At 40.4% G+C, this 18,594-nt stretch overlaps 1 protein-coding gene across 2 annotated transcripts in view; it reads right to left on the bottom strand.

The window, feature by feature from the left end:
- The window catches only part of LOC118809104 (disintegrin and metalloproteinase domain-containing protein 12), a 161,796-nt gene that overhangs the window by 104,361 nt on the left and 38,841 nt on the right, over positions 1-18,594 (bottom strand). For both annotated transcript variants that reach the window (XM_036572089.1, XM_036572088.1), the window contains exon 3: positions 17,399-17,472. In XM_036572089.1, the coding sequence (XP_036427982.1) occupies positions 17,399-17,472 (74 nt within the window). The remainder of the gene's footprint in view (positions 1-17,398; positions 17,473-18,594) is intronic.

Genomic DNA, 18,594 nt, shown 5'->3' with positions numbered 1-18,594 from the left:
CAGGCGGGATATCTGTGCTGGATGCTGTCTTGTGTCCCCCAGAAAGACCTGGAAAAGAATGCTGTCCTCCAGTGCTGATTCAGCAGAGACTGACGGCCTGATAGAGAGCACTGAGTTCTTCCTGAGATCAGATGTCAAAGGAGAGTGACCTTCGCAAAGCAGCAGGATGCTCAGAGTGGGGTTCAGACTGCGTGTGAGGGCGAGGGCAGGATGTGGGATGAGCAATGGAACGGAGACCAGCACAGACACAAACACAAAGGCTGTCAAAGGCATATAACAAATGCTTTCGCAAACACCCAACAGCGATCTCCTTTCTCTGGGGACCTGAAGTGCTAATGGTCTGCACATGGGCAGCAGACTATGAAGAGCAGTCTGGATTTTGGACCCTCAGGGTTGCGTCCCCCAACCCCCTACCCCAAGTGTCTATCCCTGCTGGCCCTGGACGATCTTTAACACTGCCCTAACTTTAATTTGCACCAGTGGACAGGAAGACAGTGGAAGACAGAGGAGACTTTGAGGTGTCCTGAGGTTTGGTGGAAGGCTTGATTGAGTCCTAGCCTGAAGAAGTCTCCAAGCAGATCCTACTGTGAAGCCATCAGGGAAAGAAAATACAGACACTGTCTCTCTCTTGCAAAAACAGCCATCTCACCAACACATGGACACAGACAGTGTAGCTGCATTGTACACTGCCACTGGCTAAAGGTGTTCAACATACACCAGTGCTAATGATAATCTTAAGGACAGAAATGACTTCAAGCAAGGACACAAACACAGATGCTTCGAGTGATGCAGACATGGTTTTGTGCATTCTTGCATTCAAAAATGTGTCACAACACAATTTATAATGCAAAAAGCGTGAGCTGCATTCTGAGCACTGCAGCAAGTGACGCTATAGAGAAAGCCAAGCCTATCCAAGTGTTCCTGTAACGCCAGCATGCTTTCTCAACCGCCAGCAGAAAAGCAGTTAAGTCTCACGCAAAAACGGTTCACTTACATGATACATTATCACCTTTTCAGTCCAACAGAACAGGTAAAGAGGGCCGTTTTCCCCTACTGTCCGTGTTTAGCTGTTGAGGCTGTTGGAATAACACTAGATCTCGTTCTGATGTGTCCTCTATTGCCTCCTTGAGTAATGAGTGTTTTAACCACCACAGTAAAGTAAGAACGCACAATAGGTTTTGGCTGGGTGCTGCCATTTGCATTCACTTATTCGTGTTGAGCATCTTTCAGGCCTAGGGTTACTAGCATGGTGTCAATGGCTTACTGTAACACTCAGGGAATAGATGTGACCTAGCCCCCTCCACGGCATAACTACACTATAAATCCTAATATTTCGATTTTACATTTTATAACTTTTTTTAACGTATCAAAGTTGAGCTGTTCACCTACTTGAGGACAAATTGGGGAAAGCTTGGCTGAAACATCAAATAAACATTAGTGCTACATAAAAGAGAAGCATTATTTAAAAGAAATAATCACCTGGTCAAGCTCTCCACCCTTTTGTTTGGTCAGTGCACACTGGTCTGTAGCCAATTATTATAACTAAGTAAAATATTTTATCTGTTATCAGATCAACACTGTTGTTCATCTGTGTGTGAAATATGACTCTATGTTGGGCTGCTAGTGAGCGATGAGGGGGGGAAGGGAACCCCTTTCTGTGAAAACAATTCACTCAAACAGACAGCACAACTGCAGACATCTTGATATCAAAAAAATTCATAAAATTTCAACGGCCACAATCATTTAAAAAGTAGCATTTAAATGTAGTAAAACCCTTCTATAAATGTTGACAAAGACTTTCCTAATTTAAGGCAACACATCAGATGAAATAGCCTAGCGTGATTAATTGAAAACACTATATTAGCCTTTAAAGAAAAAAAACAACAACTGAGAATTAGTCAATTAAATCAGTATGTCTAAGTTTGAGTTTTAGGACCTTTTTACTTCAGTTCTAGAACGGTTTTTAACCCAGTTTCTCTTGTCTTGAGAAAGCAGGAAAACTCTTTTTTGATGAAAGGGCTGAGAGTGATGAGAGTGGTACAGCAGAGTGAGCGAGCTCTCTAAAGTTCTGTTTACAGTACACTGTATTAGCTTTCATCCTCATTACAGTTGAATACTGGTATTTTGGACCAATGAAAGAGTACAACAGTAGAATGTGGCTACACCTGAAATATTAAAAACACAGATGAATCCAGACTAATAGAGGAACATCACATTGGAAAAATACCATGTAACTTAAAGCTGATGGCCTTTTCATGAGCCTGTAAGTCTAACTAGCAAACAAGTACAAGGAGCGTGCAAACAAACTCACTTATACAGTCTAACACTTTGAGAGGCAAAGCATCACTTAGCCTAATGTGCAACATGTTTTATTTTCGTATGACAAATGTTCTTGGAGATGAAGTTGAGCAAAACAGTCCATTAACTTCCAAGTTCTTTGGACAGTCTGTGAGAAAAAAGGAAAGGAAACTGAAGCAACACAAACTCTCTCTTTTTTTAACATGAGACACTAAATACGTCAGCTGAACTGGCCTTCGATGCACACCATGTTCACAGGAGAAGACAGGTTTGGATTTATGAGCTGCCTGTGCTCATTCACTGCCTGCTTTCACTGCAGTGTGTGAGGGAACTGGGCGAGTCTGCCCATGCTCACGTAATCCATCTTTGCCCACAAGGAGAGCCAGACAGGTGACCAGCACCGAGAGGTGAGCTGGAGCAGAACACAGCAGGCCACATTGTCTGCTTTACTGTTCCTGTTCACATGGACTAGACGAGGACCATGTTTAGCACAGAAAGTACAAAATTCGACTTGAAGAAACAGAAAGGCTAACTGCTCAGTGGCGAGCACAGATTTTGGGGGTTTTTCAAAGTGGCATTCTGTAGAAGCACTTGCCGAAGAGGTCATATCAGGACTTTTCCAGTATGTGGAATAACATTATAAACAAAGTTAAACATTTTGGTATTTTGTATGAAGACCTGATTTTAATCATAAAATGTAATACAAGTTATATTCAAGTGATTTTTTTTTTTCTTGTAGCAAGAACCAATAAAAGTCAAGTCAGTCAAGTCAAGTCAAGACAATGGGGAAGGGGGGATAAGAGAAATAAATGTCCTATTAAATAGTTACACTAACAATGTAATATTATACAAAGTCTTTATTCAACCATTATTTTACTGTTTCATTGTCAAAAGCCAATCCATTCACTAACATTGTGTGATGATAGCAGTTACCTAACATGGAAAGCTTTGGACAAACTTGGGCTTAACACTCACAAATGCCTGAAGCTTTGCTGTCTTAACCTTCGCTCTCAAAGTGTGTTATCTTGACTTTGATTAGTATTTAATTACTTTCCATTTAAGAAGTAGATATTTCATTATGAGATCACTTTTTTGCCATTCATAACAAATAGGAGCGATGTATCTTACAGTCCCACACAAATGAAAAATGTAAGTTAATGTTTCTTCATATTTTGAAGCAGGACTGAATGAACAGCGTTGTATGACATAAACCGAAAGCATCAAATGAAAAAGAGGCTGGCTGTGAGAAACAGCAGCACTGTGCAATCAGGCTGGTCCTTTGGTAAATGTAGGGATGCAACCATACCTGATTTGCACGGCAGCATATTAAACATTTAGAGCCCATCAAAAAAGGTCACTATTGCTCCTGAGTGGCGCAACCGTCTAAGTGTTGGCCCCATCATCAGGAGATCGCGAGTTCGATCCTGGTGATGCTACAGCCATCCGTGGCCGGGAGTCCAAGAGAGCACAATTGGCCTCGCTCTCTCTGGGTGGGTAGGATGGCCCCTCCTTCTCCCCCCATCACTCAATGCGATGCTAGTCAGCATATTACTGATGTAACAGATCTGGCGGTTGGCGCTTTCCCCCGAGCGCGTTCAGCTGTCCAGTGACGTTGTGTGAGCGGCAGTTCGAAAAGATGCGGTGGCGCTTCACAGGTCTTGGTGTTAGCCTTCACCCTCCTAGCGTTGATAGCATCATGTGATTGGGGGAGTCCTATCTTGCGGGTGGAATTGGAGACGACTAAATTGGGGAGAAAATTGGGTAAAAATCCCCAAAAAATTATTCAAATAAAAAAGGGCACTATTTGAAGACAAAATTGGCAGGGGCCCGTGTGCAGACCCCTGCCCCATGGTCCTGCCAGCACAGTACAGAGGTGAAGTTACAGGCAGGTAGCTGTCTAAGGATAGATAGCATAATGCCAATAAAAACAATGCAGAAGCAATTAAAAAAAGAAATTTCCTTCAAGTGGAATGCTGGCATGGGTCAGACAGCACAGTGCTAAAAGTTAACATCATCTCAATCATAGTCAAAAATCGTTGCTCAATATAGTCTTTCAAAGTGAATAACAATATAAACACTTTTGTTCTTGACTTCTCATTCTTACAATCATCTAGGATTTTATTTAAGACTCATTTATTTGCATTCAACAGCCCTTATGAGCAATAAAGCGATGAAACGGAGACTAAATTCTGAAATGTATCACATCTGAGAGGAACATTTTCATCTGAGACTAGATAGACAGAGAGATACTTTATTAACAGTGTTGGGGTAGTTACTCAAAAAAGTAATGCTTTACAATTAATGAATTACTTCCGTAATAGGATAACTTTACTCATTATTTCCTAGAAAATAAATCTCATTACTTATTACATTACTTCTCCATTACTCTGCAAAACTCACACAATTCTGTAACCAACTGCAAACTACACGGAAGAACCCAGTAAACACAATAGAAATCATTCAAAAGGCAAGTTATTATCCCTTCCTTTGCTCCAAACACAGCAAGTTAAACTAACCTAAGATAAAAATGAGTAACGGCAAATGCTCTTAGAAAAATAGAGTCTAGACACTAGAAATGATCCAAAACAGCTGCCTCAAAACAAAATATTTATGAATAAACTGTAAATCTTACACAGCTGTTCTTGAACAAAAATCAAGTGTGGCCTGTTTAGGTGAGGATGGAGCTCCCTCTCCTTCAGAACGGGGGTCTTCATCCAGCATGATTAGATGCTTCAACGGATTGTTTGCCAAGTTTACACTGCTTCCTGCACATGTGCTGTGCTGCTTATATTCCCAAAAGCATGCAGTCTGTACATGTAATGTGATTACAACTGTTTTAACTGTAGTTCACAACACTGCTTCATTACAGAAACCACATTACCCCCAACACTGTTTATTAATCCTACAACAACTTGCAGAGTCACAGCAGCCACATAATAGATCATGTACGAGACAATAACAGGATAAGTAACATCTAAAAGATGCTCACAAGAAGCTTAAACTATATCACCTTTTTTTATTTTAAACTAAGTTTACCCCAGGTTTACAAACGTGTGCTTGAATGCAGATGAATGCTTAAAGGAGATGCCCATTTTAGGATCATGCAGAGTTCAGTTAAGACGTATTTTCTCCCAAAGGCCCCTTAAGACTCAGAAAGAAATGAAGCACAGATTGAATTCTGAGGTGTATCTAAGTCACACCTGAGATGATAATTTCAGAAACATCTAAGAATTTATGAGTGATAGAGAATGAACTATGATCTCTTCTTTCATGTTTAAGCCAAAGCAAAGAATACTGTGGGATGACTCCAGAGGTTACTATGAGCAATATCTGAGCACATTATGAGAAACAGGTGAACCTTTAAGATAATTCTGGTCTGCTCTGCACATTGCCATGCTCCCACCTGATCCACACTGGATCCAACTAATCTGCTAATTAGCAATCCCTAGTTGAAATGGGTGCATTTTGGCAAGAAAATACAAAAATGTGCAGGGCAGGGGGTCCTCCAGGACCAGGGCTAGGAGGCACTGCTTTAAGATAATCCCCAGGCTGTGGTCAAAAAATGACTATATGAGGGACCAACCAACCAGGGGTGTAGCAGCCATTGTAAAAGTGAGGGGGACACAGTTATCAGTAACTTCCCATTTCTCCCCCACGACACACTCACATACCTAGACACCACCGTGGGGAGACACACCCAGCACTAATTCTCCAAAGGATTAAATTCAACATCATTAATTGAACAACCTTGAAATTCCACACATTACAAAAAGAACAGTTTTCCACTGATGTTTACTTTTATCTTTATTTTTTGGATCGAACTTTAAGATATCCCTTTAAAAGGAAGTGTCTAATGAAATAACAAAAAAAACAAGTAAATTACACAAGGCACACACTTTTGTGTTTCACGCATATCGGTATCATATCCATATCAGCAGATCACTGCTTGAAAAAATAAATTAGTCCAGGTTTCCACATTTTATAAATGTGTGTGTGTCAGCATCCACAGATACAGTCATATGCAAAAGTTTCGGCATCCCTGTCAAATTACATGTTTTGTTGATTTTCTAAGTGAAAATAAGTGAACACATCCTCTACAGAGAAAACACTTCTACACATTTTAATGCATAATACCTTTTGCTGAATGCAACATATCTAAAATAAATAAATAAATAAAATGCAGCCTGTGCAGAAGTTATGGCACTTTTTATATTTTATGTTTTTTCCCAGTATGTTAAACTCAGCAGATAAACAGAATTTTGCACTAAAATTAGGAGAAAAAATTTTCTTAAGTGTTTTCTCTATAGAGGATGTGTTAACTCATTTCCACTTAGAAAAACAACAAAACGTGATCCAGAGTGTTCAAACTTTTGCATATGACTATGTATGAAAAATATCGGCACTGGCCTAAAATTCCCATATCAGTGCATTCCTGATCAAAACCAAAAGCATTTTTTTCGGTTCCCCTTCCAAGCCTTAAATTGCTTCACAATCACTTTTCTGTCTAATTTGTCCAGCTTTTCCTTGTGTGTATAACACACAGCAGCATTAAGACGTTCTTGTGTCATGGTACTACAGAGCAATAATGACATAGGAACAACCAGAAGCAATCTCTCTAGTGTTTCTACCTGTTCAAACAGGGCACATACTCCAGGACACATTTCCTGAAGAATGCTTGCTGCTTCATTGCTAGACTGTCTAATATACTTAGATCGGAATCATGCTATTTGTTTTTCCAAGGATGCTTCCTCCAGTTCTGGATACATATACACCACATCATCCACCACTCCTGTTAACAGCACATTTTCCAGATTCCTTATTATATTATATTATAACCCTTCCTGCTCAAATTGTTCTCTAAATTGCATATCCACAATATCAAGTACTTTAAAAAAAAACATGCTTTGTAGTGCTCAGATGGGGATGCAAGGACATTAGGTTTGAAAAAGCATTCGACTCACAGAGTCGCTGGCCGAGGATTGACCCCGATTCCAAGTCACAGCAGAGTCAAAGAATCGACTCTTTTGGACTCCACACCATCACTAGTAGCAGTCAGTGCATTTGCGCAGTCAAGCAAGCCCTCCAGAAAATTCAAGCGTGCTTGGAGTAGCAATATATGAACACATTCTACTACTGAAGTTATAGTTAAGCAGCACACAAACATACAGTGATAGTCCAAAATGAACCTTTCAAACTTTTTAGCTATGTAGCTATCTAGCTGTGCTATCTGCTTCAAGAAGGCAAACCTACAGCGATGGTTCAAAATTAGAAGCCGATGCATCTCTGACTGAACATTTATATTAACAACAAGAAACAGCAAGAAAAAGGTTTTTCCTGAGTTAATATTATTTGCTATATCGCCGCTGTCGGAAGAAAACCTCGTATCTCACATTTTTCAGTTTTTGACATAATTTGAAAATGTCTGTTGTCCTTTACATTACATGTAAATTTCACGATGAATGGACTAAAAGAAATGGCCCAAAATGACTTGGAACAATGTCTGGTTCCATAGACTTACATGCACAGTAAAGTATGTCTTTTCCTTCTCCTGTAAAGTTACCATTTTGGAGATACAAGGTTTTCTTCCGACAACAGCGATATGTTTTTTATCCTAGAACGTAGTCAGTGTTCCTACCTATTTTGTCAAGCCAAATCTGCAAGCCAATAAATCCACTCTCTCAAACTCCAACTGACTTTGTGCAGTGTATTTGATCTGATTTGTCCCACTCTGTTTAATTGTGACTGGCTGGGTCACTGCTCAATCAGTCCAAAGTAAAAAAATACCTTTAAAAAATGCTATTTATCTTAAATAGATGTTTTTTTCTCAGTAATTTGTGACTGCCACTCACAAGTTCAATTCAGGATATGTGCCATGTGAGAAAAGTGCAGCAGGGGACAGAATCACTTGACCGTGAGAGTGAGGGGGTCATGTTTCCTGCACCCTTGGAACTTATTCGTTTCTGTAACATGAATAAAATCATATCACTGACTCTCATGAAACAATACAAAAGTCAGAGAGCTTGTATATATTGATCACAGAAGATTTCTGGCAGTTTCCCAGGAAACTCGAATGAGCTGTGCGAGAAAAGATTTCAAAGATCTATATTTCAAATTGGCGTTGAAATTGTTCGGTTTGTACAGGAGACACAGAGCTTTAAAAACCTCTAGGATTTTGCTTTTCTAGGAGTGGAATCCATTGCCAGCGTAGCACTAAGCAGGCTACAGGCAAATGACTGTTAGTGTAATGGTAATCAATAAAAACAATGCAGAAGCCGTTAGTAAAGAACTGGTCTAATTTATGGTCTTCAAATACAACACTGGCACAGGTCAGACAGGACAATAGTAATGGCTAACATTAGCTAATCAACTGGCAGACACTGCTGGCACACTTAATCCCCAGCTATAGGCCTACAGCAGGGCTGTAAAAGCTAACATTGACCCACAGGCTGATATTGTAGTGCTAACAGTTAACGCAGGCCAGGCCCACACAGGAAATCTGTCCTGCTGCCAAGGTGATACACAGCTTTCTGCGACCCGTCCTGGACTACTGGTTCTGTGGCTGGAGCTGATAGATGTGTTTAACAGGCGGCCCCTGGGGTTCTGGGCCCCATCTGGAGGATAGATTCAACAAGGCTAGGGCTCAAAGCTGGAGAGAACAGGAGAGTATACTATAAGAGAGAGACAGAAGAGAGGAGAAGAGACGGGGAGAAAAAATGGTGAAGAGAAAAGACAAAGAGAGCGAGAAGAGAAGAGAAGAGAAGAGAAGAGAAGAGTGAGAGAGGTGAGGCTTGAAATAAGTGGAAATGACTGAATGGATGTGCCAGATGTGGCAGCAAATAAGTGTTGATGAAGACACCAAAGAGAAGGACAGTATTTCACACAGACACACACACAGACACATCCTGGAGGTAGAGGGGTTCTTTCTAAGGGAACTCAGTGTTAACAGGTCCATCTAATTAATTAGAAATGTCGGAAAGCCAGACTGCCAAATTAATTACCGCTGTAAGCTGGGAAATAATTGGAATCCAAAAAAGCAGAGCTGCGTCTGAAAAAAACACAGGCTGAAGGAGGCTGTTAAAAGGATGATTGAGGAGGCCTAGTTTACAAGGCTACTCTATTCACCCTAATGAAGCACCATGTGTTTGCCCCCTCCCCCCCCAAATCTCTCTCAGTAGTAAATGCTCCAGGATGGAGGAGTGGAGAAGACTTTATCAGGGCAAGCAGGGCTGTATTACTTATTAGTTAGCAGGTTAATGATGCTGAATGAATATATTCTGACCCACTGACAAAAGCACACTCAACTCAGCTCAACTTCACTGCCTCAGCAATTCACAACCACAGAGATAAGCACAGACACTTTCCAGATATCCATATCTTCTTTCTCAAATATACATATCTCTAACTCCAGGACTTACACCCCACCCCCCCAACAACACACACACAATCACACATACACACACTCTTCTGATATTTGACGGTCTGCATTACAGCGTGACTGTAGAAGACATTCTGAAAGTAGCTTATCTGTCCTGTTCCCAGTATGATTCTCACTCGCTCTGGCTTATGTTATCTATCTCTGTTTCACATCCAGTGACACTTCCAAGCAGTCAACCTCCAACAACCATTTGACTTTTAACTTTTTGCCTTATATCTCACCCTTGCACTAGGCCATCTCTCTCACACTCTCTCTGCTCTGCTGACAGTCCACTGGGGCAGAGCTGTACAGTGTGGCAGCTTTTTGATACACAAAAATAAAAATCTGTGCAAAGAAAAATATTAATGATTTAAAAACCATTCTGCACAAAGTTAAATATTAAGGCACTCCTTTAAATTGCTATAACTGAAGATGGCTAAAAGCCCATGCATAGAGTTCCCTCTCACCATCTAACACTGCATTAACTAGCTCTGATGTTAGCTTTAGTTTTACCTCTAGTGTATTTTTGAGCATATTAAAGAAAAAGGGTACGACTGTAACCATTTCGAGGAATTTCTATAGACAATCCATTCACAAAATTCAGTGATGTCCACTTAAACCTATTTAAGTGGATCATATCTGCAGCATGGAAGATTATTAATGTTGCCCTTCCCAACACAGAATCTCTGTATACTGACAGGGAGCATTTGCAAGGACAGGGGTTGATTTCAGGAGGATAAGCGGATGTCATCTGCATAAAACAACAGACAGAATTCTCTCCATGTCACCTCCCCTTTCTGTCCACTTCAAATTAAAGCTACCACATGATATCTCATAAGATGTCATCTAGGTTATAATTTGGTGACACTTTGTTTTGAGTGATCCTTTTTAAATGAAATAAATACTAAACAGACTCTCAGTAACAAATCAGGATCCAAACCTGTGTTCTTCTACCCCACATATCAGTAACCTTTTAAAAAAGTTACACTGTAGTTACATTTTACTGTATTATGTTTGTTGTATTTATTCTAATGTTTCATAGTGTTTTTGCACAGTATTGTATCCATTAAATATAGAACATGTAACATTTCAAGACTATGTAACAGTTTTATTCCAGTGCTGTGTACATTTAATACCTGCACAGTTGATCAGTTGCCAATTTTGTGGATGTGCTTCTAACCACAGGTTTGTATGTGAATGTGTCAATATTGTCAATAGTGTCAATATTATTCTATTCTAATTATTCTTATTTATTCTAGCTTGTATTCTACCTACTATCTTATGTTATGTGAGTGAGCGCCACACTTAAAATCCCAATGAATGTCTTTTTAGTAACAACAAATGGCAATGAAGAAGAAATTCACCAAGAACTTGAAATTGCTGGTTCATTTGAAGGAGCAGCTCCATCGCTCAAGCCTTCTTCCCTGACACCAAAACCTGCTGCATCTTGGAGTGGCTAAAACTTTTCCCAGGTTTGATTAAACCTACATTCCTATTTTCTCAAATGTCTGCACTGAAATTTTTAGGAAGGAAATTTATTTTTTTCAGTGGACTTCTCTGTGTGTGTTACTCAAGTTTTTCGCCTGACAGTACCGATGCTAGTACCTAAAAAGTAAACTCAGAGCCCTGCACTGGGGCCCTATACTTCAAGGGAAATAATGAGATCTCTCTCCCTCCCTCTCTCTCTCTCTCTCTCCGGTAAAGTAGGGAGGTTGATAGCAGTAGAAGGTGCTGAACAGTGGGTGAGCTAGACCTCCACTCACACACACGTCCCTGACTGTCACTTCACTTTGATAATAACATGCCTTCCCCGTCCGCCGCGGCCGAGGGGGTGGACCTTACGTAAGCGCTGTCGCCCCGTCCCTCCCTCCTGTCTTGATCTGTCTGTCTATATCTGTTCCTCTCAGCATCTCTCTCTCTTCCTCTATCTCTTTCTCCCCCCTCTGTGACCGTGCACACTTTCTCCCAACAGGGACCGGTGTTGCTATGGGAACGGCCCTGAATCACCTCCCTTTCTGTTTTTTCCCCCCTTATCCTGTGCATGATAACTTTTTTAACTGAACTCACTAAAACATCTGCAGTTAATGAAATTCTAAAAATGATCTCGGACTCGCTGTCACGGCAACGCAAACTCATACTACACCAGTGCTGTAGACTAAACTGTATGCATAACAAAAGTTAATCTGTTGACTGTGTGTGCTGGACTGGTGCAGGGCTGCTGCAGATTTATAGTTTACTGGCTTTGTTCTATTTTCTATTAGATTAGTTCTGGGTCACAATCATTACTCCACCTCATCCCAGAGATACTGTTTGGGGCTCTATCACTCCAGAGAATGCAGTTTGACTGCTCCACTGCCCAATGCCGGAGGGCTTTGTACCGCTCTAGCTTTCACTTGGCATTGGGCATGGTGACCTGAGGCTCATGTATAGCTACTTCATAGTTCCTATTCTATTGGCAGTGCTTTCTGCTTTCTATGGAGATCACATGGCTATGTTTGTGTATTGTAACACCTGTGACTGCAATGGCTGCATCTTTGTCGAACTCCCTAATTTGAAGGAGTGTCTGGATACATTAGACACATAGTGTATCGCTGTTGTCGAAACAAAACCACGTCTCCAAAATGGTAACTTTGCAAGAGAAGAAAAAACCTACTTTACTTTTAATGTAAGTGAATGGAACCAGACTTTTTTTCCAAGTGCCGACAATAGCAATATGTTCACACAAAAACCCTCCATACATTCTGGCTATAAAGGCCTTTCTTACAGCTTATGCTAACAGTCACACAACAGAGGTTCTAGACCAGGGGTGCTCAATCCTGGTCCTGGAGATCTACCACCCTGAAGAGTTCAGATCTAACACACCTGGCTCTAGTAGTCAGATGCCACTGGAAGCCTTCATTACCTGGATCAGGTATGTTAGACTAGGGTTGGATCTCCAGGACCCAGACTGGGCATCCCTGTACTAGAATTACATTGCACTGGGATATGGAGAAACACAATGCTCTTCACTACATACAGCTTGCTTTTATTATTATTGTTTTGTTTTATTATTATTGTTTTATATTACATCGTTATTAAATGTAACTACATATTAGTAACTAGTTCCAACATTTTTCCATTTCTATTTTCTAAACCTAAGTCAGCTATGAGTTTTTTTTTTCCCCACTGAGCTGTGAGTGAGAAATAATGAAACAAAATGTAAGATTTCAAGGTATATAGACACCACAAGGGACTGAGAATTAATGGAGCCTGTGTTAGAGATGGATGATCTGGCACTCTAACGTACAAAGACAAGAACAGCGCTGTCTCAGTGTCCTTCAGTCATAAACAGCAAAAAAACGGTTTGACCCACACTGGCGTCGCGTCCCTCACCTCCCACATTGTTTTGAGCTGCAGGAGGAAAAACTGTGTTTATGTTACCAGGATTGTTGCTGGGTTGAAATTGGAGAGGTACAAAAACAAATCTGTGCTTTCAATTTTTATAATTTCATTTGACAATTGCTCTTTTTTCCCACCTCTTTCTCCAGGGTTTAGTCATGTTTGAACAACTGGTGTTGATCAGGCTGAGCGGGGCTGGCTGCCAAGACACTCAGACAGTTCCTTTTCACCTCAGCTGTGGGTTCTCCCTCCACAGTGTCAGAGAAACCACTACACTTACAACCAGCACAATGTATGGTCAGCCTTAGTTATTTAATTAATCTTCGGCTACATTTACGCTTGAGCCTTCAATTGATTTCTTAGAGCGATAAATTTCCACTCCAGTCTTCTCTGCAGGAAGTGCTCGGTAATTAGTTCAGATAAAACATGACTTGCAGAGCAAGGAAAGCAGCAAATTGTGCAGGGCAGTGGGTCAAAAGTCCAGCGATAAAAATCACTGGGTTGGATGACAGTACAGTTTTGCACAGTCATTTTTGTGCCCACAACATGAACTAACTAACTGCAAAGCCTCTAGAATCTTTAAAAAAATAACAAATATTCCATACATACTGCTTGAGAGCTTTGAGGCTAAAGTTTAGGTATAACTACAAAATGATCAGTTTCTAAGTTAGCCTAGTTAGCAGCCTTAACTAATAGTTGACAGTGCTATGTTCAAGTAATATGCAATCAGCCTAGCCATAATTGAGAACTTTTATTTGAGAGGTTCAATCCTTTTCTCAGTATCTGATGAAACAGTTAATATAGGCTTAGGAACAACAGCGATGTAGGAAAAATGCAATGTTCAACGATTATGTCTGCAAATCACTCGCAAATACTCATACGACTACAGACTTTCAAATCACAGTCAGCTAAACAATAGAAGAGAACCGTTTGTGAACAAACTTTAAGTTGGTTTGACTATGCTGTTGCTATGAAATCTTAGGTGGTTACTAAGGTGTAGCTATGTTATCCAAGGCAGTGGCTAAGATGTTCCTCGTCCATTGCTATGGAATCCCAGGTGGTTGCTAAGGTGTTGGTAGGCCTTTGCTTTGGTGTTCCAGGTGGTTCCTAAGGTGTTTGTTGGTCATTGCTATCGTGGTCCAGGTGGTTGCTAAGGCGCTGTTAGGCTGTTGTTATGGTATCCCAGGTGGTTGCTAAGATGTTGCTAAGACACTGTTCTAGTCAGTCTGTATCTAATGTCTATGAAAGGCTAGTGTGAAAAATGTCTTTTGAGACATGATTTTTTTTTAGCATTCTGCCATTCATTTCCTACGGGAAAAAAAATATGTTGGAACAAATGCTGTATAAAAATCATAGGTGCAATTAGTCCCAAAATCACAAGCACATTATTCTCGTATAGCCTCTATGATCCCGCAAAGTTTCATGGTTCTAGCTGAAATCTGCAACCTATAAAAAAGGGCATAAAAAACATACTATAAAACAATGAAGAACTGTAAGTTGGCTTTGTTAAGGCCACTTAATAATAGATTACTAAATGCTATTAAAGACAATAAGAACTAATAATAAGCCAGGCAGAGTTATACACTCAGGTATGTGATAACTGTCTACAAACTGTCCTTATGCTTCATTAATAATTCTGAGGAGTGAATTACTGGGGTGAATGACTGTGTGTATTTGAGGCTGTCACATTGGTGTAAAAAGAAATCTCTTCAAAAATGTCCTAAACATAGTTTTGTAGATGTAGGCCTCCATGAAAGTTAGTAGAGCAGTTTTAAATTACTAACTCCAGTGCTGGTCAAGTTAAAAAAAAATGGATCCACACCATCCTAGTACTACTCAACTCCTCTGACTGACATTTGAAGACATTTTTCTTCCTTAACAGCCTAATGAGTAACAGGACACACTTCAAATTGTTAGGGCAGTTTCTCATTATTCTCTGTCAAAAGTAATTTCACATGACTAAATGGGGGAGTTTTCAGTTCCACTTCTTGAACTCCAATAATGACCCAGGTTTGATCTCATTACCCAGTCCAACACTTTTTTCAACGCTCTTGCTTGAGGTCTCTCTGACCGCTCAGCAAATTACACACTCTGCAGCAAATGAGCTTCACAAGCATCCAACTGTCCTCACACACACCATGTTCAGTTTCATGTGCAGCAGATACTGTAATTAGGTTCTGTTTTGCCCTTTCCAGAGCCCCAGGCTTGAATCTGCCGGTGTTAATGTTCAGATGCTTTTAGAGATGGTTCTATCGAGAGCTGGCACCAACCCGGCCTCTTTAGGCCTGAGCAAATCCACCATTCTCCTGCTGTTTCTCTACCATCTACCATAGTCACAAAGAGTTACAGCAAAGCCTGAATCCTCTTGTTTTTCAAATCAGTATGAGTTGAAAAGCTGCACTGAGTCAGGTCCTGACCTTGCCTCTTCTAGACAGATTTCAGCTGGGCCACTGCCTGGTTGGCAATTTTTGAGAATTTTCATTTGCTTTTGGGTCCTGGCCATTTTGCTTGACCCAGACCTGTTCAAAGATGACTAATGAAGCCAGCTGAATCATGGGCAAAGATAATGAATATTGCCTAGGCAACAAAAATCAAACAGTTAAAGAAACTCATTAGAATATCACTCTTCATTTCCAGAGAAAACAATTGATATCTTCAGCCTCCCTCAATTATGATTGTTACAGCTTTTTCAGCCATCAGTTAATGAAATTACAATGTAAAACTTGCTCATGTTTAACCTTTAGAAGTCAAGAGTTATTACTGTCATTTTGCAATACGATGTAAATGTAATTATATAATTACACAACTAATTATACCATTAATTACACTACTAATATCATTTATGTTCAGGTGCAGGTTTGACTCTGAACATTTGACCTTTTTTATTTTTTGCTCATCTTTACAAAAAGAAACAGACAAACAATAACTTTTCATCAAATTCAAAATCGAAATAAAATAACTCTTCTGCTACTTACAAACACAAATGTGGTATTGATTGAGAGTTCACCCTTTTGATTCATCTAGACAGCTATGAGGCTGCCTGGGCTGGTCAAGCAACGCTATGTCACAACTACAAGGCTGCCTGGCCACTTGAGTGACACTACACCACAGCTATAAAGCTGCCTGGACACTTGAGTGAAGCTACACCACAGCTACAAAGCTGCCTGGACACTTGAGTGATGCTACACCACAGTTACAAGGCTACCTGGGCTGGCAGCTTGAGTAGGGCTACACTGCAGATACAAAGGTGCCTGGGCAGCCTGACTGGACTGGTCAACTGAGCAACACTACATTGTAGCTACAAGGTTCAATGAGCTGTGAGTGAGAAATAATAGAAAATTACAACATGCTTTTATGACAATTGCAACTTTTGAATGGTTAACTATTTTTATTAACGTTCTAATATAAAGCGGTTAGCACTGTGAATATGAAATCATGTTAACTGGTCCTGTTTAGCATTTACTCCACATCAGCTATTTAAGCATTATCACACTTCTGGAGACGTGTTCAGGAGAGACACGACCAGAGAGTAGGAGGGTCAACAGCTTCCCAGAAATGTCCTGTGTGCAAGATAAAGATTCAAGAGAGGACAAAGACAGGGCATGAGTAGAGGTATCTTTTTTCAGGTCAAGAGATCGGAAAGCATTGAGTGGGAAGGACTAGGCTTTTGAGCGTCTCAGAATATTAGCTTGCACTGAAGATCGTGCAGCTTCCATTATGAAAATCCCTCTCAAACACGGACAGCAGATGGTGTAGAGGATCAAGGACACAGCTGAGAGACTGCTGTAGGGTTCTGGGAAACCTCAATTTGCAGTAAGGATGAAATGAACATACGAATCACAAGCACTAAAATTCATGTTAAGCGTGGACATCCACCTTGGGCATACAATCTCCATCCGCTCCGTAGCTGATGTGTTTAGATATAGATGCTTTAACCACACGCACGTACATACAGTATCTCTCACTCTCCACCTCCACCTAAGAGCTTTCAATACAGAGCAGTGATATCAAGGGCAAAGTCTGTTTTCATCAGCCTATGATATATTGTAGACCTTCATTTTATGAGGTTTTGTTCCAGAAGACTAAACAGAATGATGAACCTCTGTCAGTGTAGGTAGTGTGAAGAGGAGCATGTTTTTTCTGTAGTAGCTGTTAGAGGACAAGCTTGACCCAAACCCGGGCACAGAGACAAGCAACACATGCATCTGTCACCAATTTATATTCCAGAAAAAGCTCCTCTTATAGCTAGTGGAGGGAGAGAGAGAGAGAGAGAGAGAGAGAGAGAGTGAGAGAGAGAAGGACACTTACTCATTTTTCTGCAGAATGAGCAGCAGCTGTTCGCTTTCCGCCTCAATCAGGAGCTTCAGCAACGCGGGATGGCCCTAAAACCAGAGAAAGAGAGGCCAAAATTTGACTAAATCTCTTTCTCTTTATCTCTTTTCTCTCGTTTTTTTGTCTGTTTGCTTGTTTGTTTCTTGTGAAAGGCAAAAGCATCTATTTTGGCCTTTTAATTTATTCCTCTCTTTTCAAAACATGATTTGTCAGTGCTGTTGCCATATTCACTTTGATGTGAAAAGATCTAACATCATTCTGACCACGCAAACAAAGGACAGGAACAACAATATACTTCACACTTCAAACACCTTTTGTTACTCTGATGAAACAAATTAGTAATATGCCTTTGTACAATAATTATTCTGTTCTGAATATATGCACACACTAAACTGAGAGACCATCCTGGTGTAGCAATAAAAGCAGCAATTTTATTAAGCTTCTTTAATACAGTGATAAGAACACAGTAGTGCACAGAAAGTCTCTGGTCCACATGCTGATCCATTTTGTCATGCCAGCATTGGCACTAACGGTCCTATGCCAAATGTGTTCCAGCTATTCTGACAAGTGTTAAGAAGAGCCTTCTGTCCTTTCAACAAAAATCAAACCACCTTGGGAGCCAAAACAGTTGATGTCTATTTTACCAATACGTCTCAGTATGTGCCAATGCATTAGTACAGGATAAAAATATAATATAAACAAAAATGCATGCTTTAAGGTTTAACTCAGCTGCTTTTCTCACATCTCTGGCAGGAACCTTTTTTCGCAAAAGTAGAACAGTTTCTAGTAAAAACGCCTCTCAATGTTCGACTTTTTACGAGGCTGAAGTCAGCTTCGCATTCTCCAGCTTCTTGTTCAAATTGTTTCGTTCCACCTTAAATGGTGCATGAGGCGCCAGAATAGAACTGCTGCACCATTTAAGGTGGAACGGGACAATTCGAACAAGAAGCTGGTGAATGAGGAGGCGACTTTAGCTTCGTGACTTTTTAGTGTTTGTCAGTTTCTCGTAAAAGATTAAATGTATCAGGAAACCAGCTGTAGTGATTATGAATGCAAATAAGTCCATTTGTCTCCAAATGATCGACATTCATCTTAAATCCTTCTCTTTGCCGTTTTGTTAGCTACTAGCTAGGTGAGATTGTTGTCTGCTTTGCTGTGGTGACCAGCAGTCT

The sequence above is a fragment of the Colossoma macropomum genome, unplaced genomic scaffold, assembly GCF_904425465.1.
Source record: "Colossoma macropomum unplaced genomic scaffold, Colossoma_macropomum, whole genome shotgun sequence".
Taxonomy (NCBI): domain Eukaryota; kingdom Metazoa; phylum Chordata; class Actinopteri; order Characiformes; family Serrasalmidae; genus Colossoma; species Colossoma macropomum.
The sequence above is the reverse complement of the archived record's forward strand: the minus strand, read 5'-3'. Positions and strand labels throughout refer to the sequence as shown.